The following is an 11575-nucleotide window of genomic DNA, read 5'->3' as shown; positions in this document are numbered from 1 at the left end:
TGTGGGAGGAAACCGGAGTGCCCGGAGAAAATCCACGCAGGCACGGGGAGAACATGCAAACTCCACACAGGCGGACCCATGGATTGAACCCCAGCCCTCAGAACTGTGAGGCAGTCGTCCACCATGCCGCGCTTTGCATACAACCTGACCTATTACAGCAACTTAAAGAATTTTCGCAATATTACTGATATTTTTAGACAGCATTTGATCTGGGCAGCCATGTAATTTGAAAAACAAATGTGGAACTGTCAGAACTATTTTATTTTTTTTCATACAAAGAGTATAGAGCCTTTGGAGAACTAAATATACAGGTGCAGCTCAATAAAGAATATCGTGGAAAACAATTTTATTTCAGTAGTTCAATTCAAAAAGTGAAACTCATAGATTGACTACACACCGTGAAATATTTCATGGTTTTATTTTTGACAATTTTGCTGATTACATAGCTTACAGGGAACAAAAAAAAAAACAACAACCAAAAAATCAAGAAATGTGAATATATTAGTTATTAATAGAAATTAGGTAGGAATCCCCCTTCTAAAAAGTATTTTCTCGTGTTTATTGAATCTATATAAAATACAAATTTCACTTTTTGAATTGAACTACTCAAATGAACTTTTCTGGTATAAATTCATTGAGATGCACCTGTATACAGTATATGCACTCATTGGACACTTAATAACACTTAATAATCAGAGCTGTTTTAGCATTCTTCCTTTGTTATGTATTCAAAATAAGCAAATAAGCAGTACAGAAAATGGATGGATAGATATTAGGAGCACTCAGTGCAATGCAGTGCACTTGTACACCACTGCAAACAACCACAATAACAAAACAATCATATGAGGTATGTAGGAAAGGTTCCAGGACTTGTGTCACTAAAGTTATATTTCAAATCCAAACAATGAGTTTTTCCCTTCAAAGTGAGCCAGATGATCAACCAGCACACCTACAAAGATCCTGCGACATTTGCTTCGTTTAGTGGGCAAGAAGAGGCAAGAGTTGTGGCAGGACAACTTGTGGCTGCTTTTACACGCCAGCTCAAAATACTCCTGCGTGCTGGAGCAACCTCCCTACTCAGACAAACTGACTCCGTGTGATCTTTTTACCTTTTTTTTCCCTCCAGCACCCTGGTTGGTAATTGCTAAAGTGCACAAGTCTACTACAACTTTGAAAGCTGTTTAACTACGTCTTAACAATAATATTCCAACCACCTGAAGACAAAAAAAAAGGGTTCTTTGGAACAAGTCTTGCCTGAAATAAAATAGATATTTTTGAATTTTACAGTATATAGTTTGTGTTGCTTGTTAATCCTCATGACGGTTAACTTGGCGAATGTTTTGCCTCCTACATGCTATCCTTACTACATGCCATCCTTACTGCAGTAAAAATGCTTACAAAAGTAGAGCGCAATTCCAGTACCCCCAACAACTGTTTGTCTCCTCTTGTACTCTCTCTCTCTGTCTGCCTGTGTGTCCCTGTGAATTTACAGGCTAACAAACCTCACAAAAACACCCAATAAGTCCATCAGCTGGCATCGTCACATCCACTGACACACAACACTTCTTTTCCCCGCCGACACCTGCTGCAAACACGTACACACACACACACACACACACACACACACACACACACACACACACACTTCTACCTCCCCCATATCCCTCCACCCCTCCTGGTGTGTGTCTCCTCCCCCTTGTCCCTTCTGACCTCCTCCCGCCCCTCTGGCTGGCCCGACAACTGCCTGACCATTTACATTTTAGGCCTTTCCCAGGCGTGCTTGTCAAAAATGGCACACGACCCATGCGTTAAAGTAGCTCAGCCCACATTCTCCATGAATGTGTTGTGGGAGGAGGATGGAGACGTCTCCCTATTTGCACACGTCCTCCTTTCCAAAAATCCTCGGACCATTTTTTCACCATCCTACGCCACCCTTTTCCATGCTTCTTTTTTCTTGGAATATTAATGAACAATACACCAATAACAACTGACCATTAATTTTTACCTACATATCCACTTGTATTTTCCCTTACAACAGTAATCATGCCAAAAGTCAGACAATCTGGAGTTCAACCAATAATAGCTGTAAAATGTCCTATACTGCTTGTCCTCATTAGGTTCGCTGGTGAGCTGCAGCCTTTTTCAGCTGACTTCCTGCGTTAGGCAGGGTACACCCCGGACCGTCAATCACAAAGCACAGACAAACAACCATTCACACTCACATTCACACCGATGGACAGTTTAGAGTTTTCAATAAATTCTTCTTTGCTGAGATAATCCACCTAATTTAATCAGTTTCTTGATATGCCACACCTGTAAAGTGGATAGATTATCTCCGCAAAGAAAAAGTGCTCTAACTGCCTTAGAGCACTTTGAGACACCTTGAGACAGATTTGTGAACAATATTTGAGAAAAATAGGCCTTTTGTGTCCATAAAGTACATAAATCTCGGATCTTTGAGTATTGCGCGTAAGAAAATAAACAAAAACAAAACTAGAAAAGTGGCATTTATAGTCTCGATCAGTATTCTGTATATTTACCAAGCAGATTGTAACAAATAGTGTGTAGCTAGCTAAAAGCATTTTGACTGTCATGAAACTAACCAGAGAAGATTGGCAACAAACAGGGCAACTTTCGTAAACACCTTCTCCATCACTCGAGATGAATATCCATCCATTTTCCATACCGCTTATATTTCACTAGCGTCGCGGGGGTGCTGGAGCCTATCCCAGCTGACACTGGACAAGAGGCGGGGTACACCCTGACCTGGTCAAGGCCAATCACAGCTCAGGATGAGTAGTTTTACATTATTTTAATTTTCGTAAAAATTTGTAACGTTTTTTTTTTTTTTTTTTTTTTAATGTAAAATAAAGGCACCGTACAGTATTGTTTGTAAACAAACATTGTAACAGCATAATCCAGGGGTTTCAAACTCATTTTTATTGCGGGCCACATTGTAGTTACAGTTTCTCTCAGAGGGTCATTAAACCATATAAATGTTTCATCGCCTCCTAATATTATTACATAGACACAACAAATTTATAGCTGATAACTAGTTTTGAAATCAGAATTCAAGGATAACAGTTTGTTCAGCGATTGTTCAAGTTACTGAAAAGAGGGGCTTGGCAAAAAGTGCTTGAAGTTTTGGTGAAGATTTTCACAAGAATCATGGAAGTTGCACCTGATTTGCTGTCGTGGACCACATAAAATGATGTGGTGGGCCGGATTTGGCCCGCGAGCCTTGAGGTTGGTACATGTGGCATAATCAATAGAATGTAAAGAGTTGGCCACCAGGGGCCTGTATATCCCAGACATACTACACAGTTTTTTGTTTTTTTTATGACACACAGAAGACAATCGAAACTAAGCTACAATATTAGTCATTCTTCACAGAAGATAAAGAATATATCTGTGCGAGTATTGTTATAGTCTGCTTGTGTTGTTGAATCATTTGTGTTCTAATGAGGGTGGACCAAAAGTTGTCTTACAGTTGTTTCACGTTTTAGATCTGTGCATTTTGTTTAAGCTATAGATGCCAACTATGTATTGTAACTGGGAGGCTAGGCAGTGAATAAGTTAAGCGTGTCTGTTTTTTTTATCTAATTGCAATTAGCTGTTTGGAGGTCTCGGTAATTATCCAAACCATAATTATTAACCAGTATTAATAAGCCTATTTTTGGACCAACCTGTTTAAGTTGTTAAAAGGTTTATAATTTACTAATAACATCTAGGAATGTACAGGATTTTTTTAAATAGTTTAGAACATCAATGCTAGCTTCCTTAGCCCGTGTATGGCCTTTTCCATTTTGTGTTAGCATTAAGCAAGCTGACTTTTGTAAGAAAGTTATGTGGTTTGGTTAAATACACAACGTGTAACTGTCTGTTTTATGTTTAGTTTTACAGTAAACTTCCACTGAGAATGGCAATAAACAGTGTGAAGAAAGCATTAGGGCCCTTTTTTTTTTTTTTTTAAAGAATTGTTCACTAACAGCCAAACTGCCACTTGTTGTGACAGTCACTGAAACCATCTTGCGTTCTTAACTTAAATTTTTGCTTGCAACTCAAGTCATAAAAAAATAAAATAAAAAAATCATCCGGACAACAGCTTAGATTTCGGAAAAACTTGTAAGTCAGGTCACTCGTAAATCGAGGTATCACAATAAATGAATCCGTCTGAGGGTACACAATCCACAGCCAAGAATCAATTTTCTGGTTGTATCATGGCAAGGTCGTTAAGGTACAAATGTTTGAGCTCTTATTATATACAAGCTAAAGATGCTATTGTGCTAACTACGCTGCTAACTAAATTCCAAACATACATTTGATGACATTTGAGATTCGATGACTATTTCCGCTCCATTACAAACTGCTCACTGCTTGTCTTTTCTATTCTATAGCCACCAATCTATTGTATGTGTAAACACTTCACGCCATGCCACATTTTCTTTTATTTATTTTTTAATATGTTTTTTTCATCCTTTATTAGCCCAATTCTGATTCATCCGATTTTGCTTCTGTCTGTGCTCACCCTCCCTCCAAAGTCCCTGGAGTTTATTTTAACCTCCTTGGCCACTTCTCTTTCACTCCTTACGGCCCCTCATACGGCACTCACACCTGCCAACACACACATATGTGCACTGCATGTACACACTGTATTTCCTTTCCAGCCTTCCTTGAAACACACACACACAAGCACACACAAAAGGAGGAGTGCAGCAACTGCTCGTGTGATGGAGACAGATAATGTTCCCTTCCTTATTTATTTAATTAATCTCAGATAGATTTAATGTTGCTGCGTGTGGCTATTATAGAGGATAGAAGATTTGAACATGTTAATGACCACACATTTCCATTAGGGCATATTGTATATCATTAGTCCACACATGCATCCACGGACTATTGACAAAAAATTAGTTACGCACCGCAGCATTATCAATTAATGACTAGTCTACAAGAATATAAAATTTGCTAAAAAAAAAAAATACCATTTTGTACAGACCAGGGTGCTAAAATAAAAAAATGTCCACAATAAAGGAGCTATAGAGTTTTAGCACCCAAAAAATACACTAAATGTATTCAATGCAGTCTAGAGCAGTAACTAGTAATCAGAAGCAAATAAGTGCAATTTGAAACATTTTTATGTATTTGATATCATGCGAATGACTTGATATGACCGCAATCATGGTTGTTTTTAACCCAATGGATTGACCTTCCAGTCATCTGGGCTGAGGCCTAAATGTGTTCAGATGAGGGCAGCATTTTCCCATTTTAAGGCTGCATGAGGCCTAGTAGCAGTAGGTCTCTAACCCTGCTTGGTAGCAACTGGCTTCTCCCCCTGGAAACCCCACCCCACCAGCAGCAGCAGCACCCCCATGGGTCCGTGTGCTCCTTATACGGCCCTGAGGAGTGCCCGCGAGCCTCTACAGGAAGTCAAAGCGACAGTTCCAAATATGGCAGGCGCTCCTCTTTGTCGTTGGGGGCGCGCCGCGCTGTCACTCATGAGACCCCTGAAACCTGATGGATGGCCGTCACAGACTCCACACCCCCAGCCCAACTCCCACTCGCTAGCCCCCAGGCCCCGGCAGCATCCAAATATGGCAGAGGGCCGGGATGGGTACCTTTGTGAATGACAGAGGTTGTGTATATAAGCTGACCTGCCAGCTTGGAGGACTGTAGCTGGTTCAGCAACAGCACTGGTTGGGTCATTCTCTCCAAGCCGCAGACACTCCCCTAAGGTAAGCCGCCAACAGCAGGACTCCTGGGAGCCACACATCCGGGATTGGGTACACCACACTGGGGGACACATTTGGGATAGAACCGCTGTGGAGCAAACAGTATAGGGAAAAGGAAATAGAATGGTCATTTAATGTTGAATCTTTTTGAAAGAATAATTATATATCCTGTTCTGGTAACCCCTGATAGGACAAGCCGAAAGTCAAAACAAAATAAACTAATTATACTCACCATTACTGAATGCCGTGATCTAAATAACGAGCGCGACATTTGTAGTTTTATTTTAACAGTTGATCATATTCAGACAATATCAGTGCATTCAACCATTATGAAATTGCAGCAAAGCTTGTAGTCATAGATTTTGCAATATATATTTTGCTGTTTTAACATAATTAGTATATACCCTCTGATTGACTGGCGACCAGTCCAAGGTGTAGTCTGCAGTTCGCTTAAAGTCAGCTGGGATAGGCGCCAGCTCCCCGCGACCCTGAACAGGATAAGCGGTATAGAAAATAGACAAATAACTAGTCTATTTAGTAATATTCAAAGTTGGCGTTAGACATACCACTGTAAACTTTCCCTACAGTTTTAGCGATCTGTAACTAAAAAAAAAAAAGTCGTCTTTGTTAATTAAATGCATCTACACTCTGATTTTTTATTGTTAAAAGCCAAACATATGGTATAATATTGGTTCTACTTCACATCAGCAATCTATCCAGTGTCAAATGTTATTAGGAAATAGAAGGTACATTTTCTATTTCAATCATGTTCGCTCAATTTTAGCTACAGTATTTGTCTAAATCTTTCTTTAAAAAAAACTAAACAGTGTCTAGTGTTTTTTTTTTTTTTTTTAATCAAAACGCATTCACACTTGTTTTTCCTTAGACAAAAGGCCAAAAAATAAGATATTGCTTCAACTCAATATCGGCAATCTGTCTATCTAGTGCCAAATATTAGGCAATATAACATTTTAAACTTCAAATGTCAAAAAATTGCCACATTATCAGAGACAGTGATTGAATGTGAATGTGATTTCATTGTAATAACCATCTAGTGAGTCTATATTGAAGTTCACGTCATGCATATTGATTAGTTTGGAGTGGCTAAATGGTTGTGTTATAGTGCTTTCACAGTGGTTTAGCACTTTAGAGCATTTAACTCAACTAATTTGGCGCATAAAGTTAGGCCTGGCTGTTATTATTTTCACACATATTACCAGAGTGTATTTCAGTGTAAGGACTTACCTTAATTACCATTTTTCGCCCTCGAAATTGTTTTAGCCACCATGTGTGACGACGATGAGACTACCGCCCTCGTGTGCGACAACGGCTCCGGCCTGGTGAAGGCTGGCTTCGCCGGAGACGATGCCCCTAGGGCCGTGTTCCCCTCCATCGTGGGCCGCCCCCGTCACCAGGTAAGCACGGCCCGAGCTATTAGCAGCCGCCATAAACACACATACAAACGATAGGTAACCGTTTAGAATGTAGAGGGACACAGTTCACGTTTTAATAATAATGTTATGTTAATATTAATTACGGAAATGTGGCGATTAGAGAAATTAACGTGAAGGGGACAAGCCTCCCGATGAGGAAGTATAATCACGTGACTTGTCGAAGCCAATCAGGAATGACAGAATCAAGCTAATTAAATACTGGTGTGCTGTCATGGTCGCTCTTTCTGTATTATTATTTTAATATAAAATCATAATTTTTATCTTTTAATGAAAAAATACTTGTAATGTACAGCAATCAATTATTTTCGTTTGAAAAAAAAATTTAAAAACGTGAAATTTCGTTTATATATATATATATATATATATATATATATATATATATACTGTATATTTATCATCGTCGTTTCCTCTCCGATTGAATAATCTTGGCGAAACACGAATATATCGAGTTTTCCCTTATAGTAACAACATTCTTTTTATGCATGAGTGCATCTCATAAAAGTCTCCTTTATTTTGGAGCATGAGGTATCTTATACTGTAATGTGAGGCCAGCTGGGTGTAAAGTCATATTATCCTTTATTGCACCGATGTGGTATTTGCCTCCTTGAGATATAATTAGTCCCATGTGAGGTGACCTGCGTCGTTATTTGGCAACTTTGCGCAATGATCACCATGCGCACCAGGGGAGAGGAATCCATTAAAGAGCAAGGTCATTCTGCTTCCATTACCCGTGCAGACGTTTGTTTTCCTCACCCATTGTTCTACCCCCCCCCCCCCCCCCCCCCTTCAGGGTGTCATGGTCGGTATGGGTCAGAAGGACTCCTACGTCGGCGACGAGGCTCAGAGCAAGAGAGGTATCCTGACCCTCAAGTACCCCATCGAGCATGGCATCATCACCAACTGGGACGACATGGAGAAGATCTGGCACCACACCTTCTACAACGAGCTGAGAGTGGCCCCCGAGGAGCACCCCACCCTGCTCACTGAGGCCCCCCTCAACCCCAAGGCCAACAGGGAGAAGATGACCCAGATCATGTTTGAGACCTTCAACGTCCCCGCCATGTATGTGGCCATCCAGGCTGTGCTGTCCCTCTACGCCTCCGGCCGTACCACCGGTGAGACTGATGACACAGTAAATAACGCGCAACACACAGGAATCTACTATTTAACAGATCCACGTGTTTAATTTACACTGCAACATGTAGACCAAAAAGGCGTTGGGTTAATCAGCGCATTTTACGCACAGCTTTTACGCACGACTTTTACGCACGTGTTCTGTGACGTCATTTTACGAAACGGTTCACGCGCTCTTCCTCCTTCTAGGTATTGTGCTGGATGCTGGTGATGGTGTGACCCACAACGTCCCCGTCTACGAGGGTTACGCTCTGCCCCACGCCATCATGCGTCTGGACTTGGCTGGTCGCGATCTGACCGACTACCTGATGAAGATCCTGACCGAGCGTGGCTACTCTTTCGTCACCACCGGTGAGTCAGCATGAACAAATAATAATAATAATAATAATAATAATAATAATAATAATAATTGTTCGGGGAATCATAGCTGATTAACACAGTGGCGCTGTGGTACAGCCTCATAAGTGTTATTATTCCACCCCCCCCCCCCCGAAAAAAAACAACAACAAAAAACATAAAAATATAACTACAAAACTCGTCATCTTTGCGCACTCGACAGCCGAGCGTGAGATCGTGCGCGACATCAAGGAGAAGCTGTGCTATGTGGCTCTGGACTTCGAGAACGAGATGGCTACGGCTGCCTCCTCCTCCTCCCTGGAGAAGAGCTACGAGCTCCCCGACGGTCAGGTCATCACCATCGGTAACGAGAGGTTCCGTTGCCCCGAGACCCTCTTCCAGCCTTCCTTCATTGGTACGGTCTGACAAGCTAAGCACCCCTACCCACTTCGAGCGTAGACCCTCCTCAGTCCTAACATTTGCTCTCGTTACCGCCACAGGTATGGAGTCTGCCGGTATCCACGAGACCGCCTACAACAGCATCATGAAGTGCGACATTGACATCCGTAAGGACCTGTACGCCAACAATGTGCTGTCCGGTGGTACCACCATGTACCCTGGTATTGCTGACCGTATGCAGAAGGAGATCACCGCCCTGGCCCCCAGCACCATGAAGATCAAGGTACATCATAAAATACGACTTGATAGACATACCAGGAAAACCACACATACACATTTCTTTTGAAAATCATGAATTATTATTTGAACACTTATTTGACAATGTGCTTGAATGTATGCAAATAAATCAAACTATACTTAGATACGGATTCAATTAAAATGTACACTAATGCACATAGTTCCATAATTGTAAGCATTTTAAAACAAACAGTTCTTATAGAGTAAATGCAAATGTTTTGTGCTTGAAAATTAAATACAACTAAACTGTACTTAAACATATATACACTAGACTTGAAAAGTAAAGGCAATACTTTACACGAAACATAAAAAATAATATATTTTTAAGTTAAAACGGACTGTACGTGTCGCTACAAGCTTTAATGTAATATTTTTGATTGTATTTCATCTTTTAAATGTATTTGATTTGAATTCATTGATTCTGTCGCATATCACTAGAGGGAGCCCACGTACCACTGGTTGTACATGGAGCCAGGCAAGAATCAATGTACTAGACCACAGATGTCAAACTCAAGGCCCGGGGGCCAGATCCGGCCCGCCACTTGATTTTATGTGGCCCGTGAAGACAAATCATGTGTGTCAACTTCCATGATTCTTGTTCAAATCTGCACCGAAATTTAAAATAGCCATATATCATAAATGATAATGTTGAGGCACTGCAAGCATTTTTGTGTTACCAAAAATGAGCAATAGTTGAAAAACCCATTACCCTTGATTTCTGATTCCAAAAGTAGTTCATAAATTTCGTGTGTAAATATGATGAGGCAATTAAAGATTTTTATGGTTTCACAGTCATAACGACCCTCTGAGGGAAACCGTAACTACAATATGGCCCATGACAAAAATGAGTTTGACACCCCTCTACTAGACAATTACTGCATTCCAAAAACAACCGTGACAAGTTTATGGATACATATGTCACAATTTAATTAACCCTATTAAGTGTAAAAAAAATTTTTTTTTTTTTTTTTCAATTACCAAAGGAAAAACAACACACTTTCTAGTGGGGAATTGCCTCAACTGACCCTAATCTAGTGTCCCTCAGAGTCTTCTTTATAATTTTAGGCAGAAATGACACATTATTAATAACTTCCCTTATATTGTATTATGTATATTGTAGAATATTGTTTATGTACAGAAGGACAGCTTACTGAGAAGTACAAAAGTGAGTTATTTGTGGCACTGTGAAAAATGTTCACTTTTGGGCCCCACCACTTCTGTGCCGTAAATTGGATGGTGGTGATGAACATTTGATGCCGACCCATTACTAATTGGTTTTCCCCCACCCTCTCCTTCACCCAGATCATTGCTCCTCCTGAGAGGAAATACTCCGTCTGGATCGGTGGCTCCATCCTGGCTTCTCTGTCCACCTTCCAGCAGATGTGGATCTCCAAGCAGGAGTATGATGAGGCAGGCCCCAGCATTGTCCACAGGAAGTGCTTCTAAGTCCCTCGTCTGCCCCGGCTTCTCCATCCTCTCTGCCACCAACTTTTCGGGAATCGAGTGAGGGCGAGAAGCAGGAGAATCAACCTCTGCGGCACGGCAACACTCTGCTGTCAATGGACTGCCTGTCTGTGCTCCTTGACCTCCTTAACTATGCATTGTTTCAACAAATGTGCATATTTTGTAGCTGTCTGTTGCCTGTGTTGTACGGAGAAAGGCTGTGAAAAAAAACACCGCTGAACCATGCATCCAACCAAAAAAAACTTTAATAAAAAAATAACAACAAAAACATGTTGCCCAACACATGTGAATGTAAGTGTATATACATATTAATAATTTATTAAAGTCCATTATTTGGTACTTTTGACCCTGCTTTATTATTTTATAACAGATGACAAGGCAAATATAATGATAGTTATCATGGCAATGTCACCAAAGGGGAAAACCACAGAGGGACACTAGAAATCAAGCAAAATATTCACCAAGGGTCAAAAGGGTTGAAAAACTGTAAACATGTAAGGTATTAGTCTATTAGGGGATGACTGGGTGTCATCTATCATAGCTGGGAGGAGGAGAGGGTCTCTCTTCCATTCCTATCAACCACTGCGGTCAGGTCGCAGGGTCCAGTGAAAGGCGAGTCCTTCCTTCCGAGTCTGACTTGCCAAGAATGTGCCCAGACAGCAGAAGCAGGGTCAGCTCCGTTTTGGGCTCTGACTGGATGACGGACACTCGACACCTTGAGTCCCGCACGACACTGTGAGCGGACCTGGGCCATCTTTA

The 11575-nt window shown here is 41.0% G+C and overlaps 1 protein-coding gene across 1 annotated transcript; it reads left to right on the top strand.

Moving 5' to 3' along the window:
- The first annotated feature begins 5531 nt into the window (after nt 1–5531).
- On the top strand, nt 5532–11089 carry LOC133396760 (actin, alpha skeletal muscle A). The gene is made up of 7 exons (XM_061666926.1): nt 5532–5735; nt 7014–7147; nt 7977–8301; nt 8510–8671; nt 8880–9071; nt 9157–9338; nt 10655–11089. Exons 2-7 carry the CDS (start codon nt 7019–7021, stop codon nt 10796–10798), a joined length of 1134 nt encoding a protein of 377 aa, XP_061522910.1. The 5' UTR covers nt 5532–5735; nt 7014–7018; the 3' UTR covers nt 10799–11089.
- Nucleotides 11090–11575: the final 486 nt, after the last annotated feature.

This window comes from Phycodurus eques, chromosome 2 (assembly GCF_024500275.1).
Source record: "Phycodurus eques isolate BA_2022a chromosome 2, UOR_Pequ_1.1, whole genome shotgun sequence".
NCBI lineage: Eukaryota > Metazoa > Chordata > Actinopteri > Syngnathiformes > Syngnathidae > Phycodurus > Phycodurus eques.
This window is presented reverse-complemented; position numbering and strand designations above follow the sequence as displayed.

Coding starts and splice junctions, on each gene's coding strand:
- LOC133396760 (XM_061666926.1), top strand. CDS start 7,019: ATGTGTGACGACGATGAGACTACCGCCCTCGTGTGCGACAACGGCTCC. Junction 7,148..7,976: donor TGGGCCGCCCCCGTCACCAG/GTAAGCACGGCC, acceptor CCCCCCCTTCAG/GGTGTCATGGTCGGTATGGG. Junction 9,339..10,654: donor CCAGCACCATGAAGATCAAG/GTACATCATAAA, acceptor TCCTTCACCCAG/ATCATTGCTCCTCCTGAGAG.